Source organism: Camellia sinensis, chromosome 11 (assembly GCF_055761805.1).
Source record: "Camellia sinensis isolate YWXY chromosome 11, ASM5576180v1, whole genome shotgun sequence".
NCBI lineage: Eukaryota > Viridiplantae > Streptophyta > Magnoliopsida > Ericales > Theaceae > Camellia > Camellia sinensis.
In genome coordinates, this window is record NC_138971.1 from 137,111,115 (window position 1) to 137,116,616 (window position 5,502).

A 5,502-nucleotide genomic window follows, 5' to 3' on the forward strand; every position below is an offset into this window, starting at 1 on the left:
AGCCCTCAACCGTTTCATCTCCCGCGCGACAAATAAGTGCCTACCGTTCTTCAAAGTTCTTCAGCAAACTTTTGAATGGACAACTGAATCTGAAGAGGCTTTCTAGCAGTTAAAACAGTGCGTGGCCAATCCACTCCCTCTTCCTCTATTTGGCCGTCTCAAGCACCGCAGTCAGTGCAGCTCTTATTAGGGAAGACGACTCTATCCAACGACCGGTCTACTACATCAGTCGGGCTCTTAGGAGAGCAAAGCAGAATTACCCCCTGTTAGAAAAATTATCCTTAGCCTTGGTCACCGCCTCTAGACGACTCCGTCCTTACTTCCAAGCCCATTCCATAGTGATCCTCACCGACCAACCCTTAAAGAAGGTCATGCAGCAACCAGAACTTTCCGGCAGACTTATGCAGTGGTCGGTGGAACTCAACCAGTTTGACATCTCTTACCGCCCTCGAACAGCAATTAAGGGACAGGCTATCGCCGACTTCATCTTAGAATTCACTAATCCTACCCCAACCACTGCCTCCCCACCCCTGCCAGCTCCCATCGAGCCAGAAGACCCTCATTCTTGGACTCTCAACGTCGACAGATCATCCCGCAGGCAAGGTAACGGGGCTGGCCTCATTCTCACCAGCCCTGAGGGTGGTTATTTCAAATGTGCGCTCCATTTCTTATTTGAGGCCAGTAACAACGAGGCTGAATATGAGGCACTGATAGTAGGCTTTCGCCTAGCCAGGGACATTGGTGTCAGCTACATCCGAGTGCTCAGCGACTCTCAGCTCATCGTCGGACAGATCACGGGCGAATTCGACGCCAAGGAAGGCAAAATGCGGACTTACAGGGATCTTGCACTTCCCCTAGTTTGCCTTTTCAACACCTTCCATATCAAGCACATTCCCTGGGCGGAGAATTCTAAGGCAGATGAGATGGCCCAGCTGGCTTCCGCAGACCAGTCCGCCCTCAGCAATGATGTCCGCCTCGAATACCTATCCTACCCCGCCATTTCCCCCGACCAGCATGAAGTACAATTCCTCCAAAATGAGCCCATCCCTTGGGCGCCGGACATCCTTCGATTTCTCATAGCGGGGGAACTTCCAGATGACCACCAGCACGCCGCCAAAGTCAGGGCACGATCGTCCAATTACATCCTCGTCGACGGCATCTTGTACAAACGTGGTTTCTCACGCCCCTATCTGCGGTGCCTCAATCCGACTCGAGCAACTTATGTGATGCAAGAAATTTAGGAGGGCATCTGCGGCAATCCCTCGTTCGGCAAGTCTCTAGCCCACAAGATACTCCGTACCGGTTATTTCTGGCCCACCCTTAATCGAGATGCAACCGATTTCGTGCTCAAATGTGATAAGTGTCAGCGTTTTGCTAACATCCCCCATGCACCCCTTACAGAGTTGATCACACTTTGCATCCCTTATTCGTTCGCCAAATGGGGGATCGACTTGGTCGGACCACTCCCTACGGGCCGAGGCCAGACCAAGTTCGCAATCATCGCCATTGATTACTTCACCAAGTGGGTAGAGGCAGAACCCCTCGCCACCATTACCGAGCGAAACACAACCAAGTTCATTTGGCAGTTGATCGTTTGCAGGTTTGGCATTCCTCAGGCCATCATCTCCAACAACGGTAAACAATTTGACAACGCCAAGTACAGGAAGTTCTGCGCCGACCTCCAGATTCAGCCTTGCTTCTCATGCCCTGGTCATCCCCAGGCCAATGGCCAAGTCGAGGTCACCAACCGCTCTCTTCTGAAGATCATCAAAACTAAGCTAGAAGCCGCTAAGGGACTTTGCGCTGAGGAGCTACCGAATGTACTCTGGGCTTATCGAACTACCGCTCGGACGCCCACTGGGGAAACCCCTTTCCGCTTAACATACGGCGCTGAGGCGATTATCCCAGTAGAAGTCAGTTTGCCTACTCCCAGGGTTTCACATCCGGATCCAGCACTAACCGAAGAACTCCGTCGGGCTGACCTCAACCTAATTGAAGAACTCAGAGAGACCACTGCTGTCCGACTGGCCTCATACCAATAGAAAATGAAAACACACTACAACCGCGAGGTTCGACCGAGGGAGTTCGCTGTAGGGGATCTTGTCTTGAGAGAAGCAACTCTCGCTACCAAAAATCCGACTGAGGGTAAATTGGCAGCGAAGTGGGAGGGACCCTACATTGTGAAAGCCCGACCCCGACCAGGCACTTACCGACTTCAGGACATGGAAGGTCGAGACCTCCCCCACCCATGGAACGCCGAACACCTTAAACGCTACTTTCAATAAGCTCATATTTTTGTATTGCTCAGTTATTGCATTTTCTTTTCGGGAAATTCACACATTCTTGATATTCCCCCACGCAATGTAACTTCTTGATTATATATCTCAGTTATCTATATGTTGTCTCGGTAACATTCTTATTTACAGCATTAAAAGCCTCTGCCAGACAGAGCACTTAAAGCCTCAGCCAGACTGAGCATTAAAGCCTCAGCCAGACTGAGCATTAAAAGCCTCTGCCAGACTGAGCACTTAAAGCCTCTGCCAGACAGAGCACTTAAAGCCTCAGCCAGACTGAGCACTAAAACCTCAGCCAGACTGAGCACTAAAAGCCTCTGCCAGACAGAGCACTTAAAGCCTCAGCCAGGTTGAGCACTAAAAGCCTCTGTCAGACTGAGCCCTAAAAGCCTCTACCAGGCAGAGCACTAAAAGCCTCTGCCAGACAGAGCACTTAAAGCCTCAGCCAGACTGAGCATGAGCCGCCTTGGGCAGTCCGACCGTTCACACCCCTTGCCGGACCGCGCGCTAAAAGCTCCATCCAGACTGAGCGTGAAGCACTCGTCCAGACCTAACATGTAGGGCTCGGTCAAAACCACCCATGCAAAACTTCATACTTGTGGAATTCACTAACACATTTAGTCACCATTCCAGGTCCCAGTCTTCACACCACTCTTTGCTTAGTCTAAATTCCAAAGACGTTCTTATCATTTTATTAAACTTTAAATTCCACTCTACATTGCGCAGTTCTTAAATTCCACTATCACTTTATTACATTTATCTTTCTCAGGCCTATCATTTTATTAAACTTTAAATTCCACTCTGCATTGCGCAGTTCTTAAATTCCACTATCACTTTATTATATTTAACTTTCTCAGGCCTATCATTTTATTAAACTTTAAATTCCACTTTGCATTGCGCAGTTCTTAAATTCCACTATCACTTTATTACATTTAACTTTCTTAGGCCTATCATTTTATTAAACTTTAAATTCCACTCTACATTGAGTCCTTATTACAAGCTTCAATTTCACTCTTATTAACGAGGAGTTCTACAAACACTTTGCCCAGGCCTCATTTATCTAAGATCCACAAGCAGAAATATTCAAATAACCAACACAACTGAAATTTTATTTGTTCACAACTTTGTACAAAAGTTCATTACAGCAATTCATGTACAAAAGTTCATTACAGCAATTAAAAACAAAACAAAAAAAAAACACAAAACAAAAACAACAAACTCACAAACTATATTTTCCTTCTTCCTCCCCAGTTACTCCTCCTCACTGGAGAGGAGGTCTTCTTCTTCAATGCCTTCATCCAAGGGGGTTTGGGCCACATCGTCTTCGCCAATTGTTACACTACTAAGGTCTAAGTCTGGGAACAGCTCTTCAGCCCTACGTTTGAACATCTTCCAGCCACTATCCCAGTACTCAGCCATTTCGTGCTTATAAAAGTCCGACTGCTGGAAGCTCTCAATAACTTCTGCTTCAGTTCTGCCTCCAGCAGTCGTCCTCGATGGGCCCGCCCCCCCCAGATTCCTGCCTAGCCAGGCTACTCGCGACCGCGGCATCAACCGCCGTCTGAAATTCGACAGACCCTTTGAATTGCTCCACTGTTGCGACGCACAGATCGGGATAAGCCACCCTTTCAGAAGCTGCCTTTGCCCTCTCTTCGTCCAGCTCTTTCTGCAGGGCCGCTCTTTCCGACGCCGCCTTCGCCTTTTCCACCTCCAACTCCTTCTTCAGGCTCTCCTTCTCCGCCGCCACCTGCACTCTCTCTACTTCCAACTCCCTCTGGAGCCTCCCTTTTTCCTCCCCTGCCTTGGCGCACTCGCTCTCCAGTTCCCTCTGGAGATCGCTCACTTTGCTATCCGCCTCGTCCTTTTGCCTGACCAGCTCCTCATTATTGCTTATAGCCTCTTCATGTCGCTCGATCACGACGGCGCAGGCTCTTTGGGCCTCGTCCGACTTCTTCTGCTCGCCAGCAAGTTAGAACTCGAGCGACACAACCTAGCGGCGTGTGTCCTCCAGCTCCGCCTTAACCGTCTGCAGCTCAGTGTAGGCACTCTCCCAACTTGCACTCTTCTTCTTTAACTTTGCAAGTTGGGCCTTGGCCTCGTCTGCCTTGAGTTTGCCAGCCACTGCCTTCCTCAGCAGGGCCCCTGCTAAGGTGGTTACCTCCATTTGAGCGGAGTATAACCCCCTTAGCAGTTCAGCCTCGTTGAATTTGGAGGCCGAGCGCAGGGCTGCCTCTTCTACAATCCCTACAAGGCGGTCTGCCCCTGCTCTGGTTGGGCCTTCTTCTCCCTCCAGCCGCCCCGCCACCGCACGAGCATGGTAGATCGTAGTGGTCGCACCGACTCCTCCTTCTTGAGGTACAAGACCCCCCTGGGGCTGTCCCTCCCTCCTTGGCCCAGGGCCAACAGCCTCATCCTCCATTTGCCTTTCGGGGACGGCCTTTGCGACCCCTGCGGCAATCGCCACCACCACTGGCACCACCTCCATGACCTCAGAGGCAACATCCGCCACTTCTGGGCCACCTACCCTTCTTGGGACCCCCTCCACTTTACCCCCTTCAGACCCCACGGCCGCACTGGTTTCTTTCACACTCATCTCCCTCCTCCTCTTCTGGGCAGACACTTCCTCACTCCGACTCACTCTCTTCTTCTTCTTTCCTACGCCCAATGCCTCCATCTCCTTCAAAGACCTCTCCTTCAAAGGGTCTGTTGGGGGCGGCCGCGGCACAAACTCGCCCAAGTTTTTCTCTCCCAAGGGTTTGGGGCGAGGTTGAATCCGCTCCCTTGTAACCAGTTTTGGTGGCCGGTCGGCCTGGGACTCTTTGAATTGTTAGGCTTTGGCAAGAATGGCCTGATCCTCCGCCTCCTAAACCCTTCTCCTCGCCTCCAACTCCGCTCGGTCGAGGCCCCCACTACTTGGCTTTGGCCCCAACCCCACCTCAAACAATGCCAACGACAGAACGAGCTCGTCCCATTTGGCCTTTTCTCTCTCCCTCCACTCCTTCACCCTCCTCACCCTCCCCTCCGCAGCTGTCCCCAATTTCAGCTCCACAGACCTGATGGGCACTTTCCACACGGTGCGCGCTCCAAGCCCCCCATTGGCAGACACGTAGAACCATCGAGGCCGCCACCCCTTGATTGACGACGGTAAACCCGCCACCAACCCCTTCCCCACTGCAGCCTACAGAGTGACCCACGTCTCCTGCTGCCC

General features: G+C 51.3%; 1 protein-coding gene across 1 annotated transcript; it reads left to right on the top strand.

Moving 5' to 3' along the window:
• The first annotated feature begins 371 nt into the window (after window positions 1-371).
• LOC145802660 (uncharacterized) lies at window positions 372-2,042 on the top strand. Its single transcript, XM_082895421.1, has 2 exons — window positions 372-1,162; window positions 1,601-2,042. The coding sequence occupies exons 1-2, from the start codon at window positions 372-374 to the stop codon at window positions 2,040-2,042; spliced, it is 1,233 nt and encodes a 410-aa protein (XP_082751547.1).
• The last annotated feature ends 3,460 nt before the right edge of the window (window positions 2,043-5,502 follow it).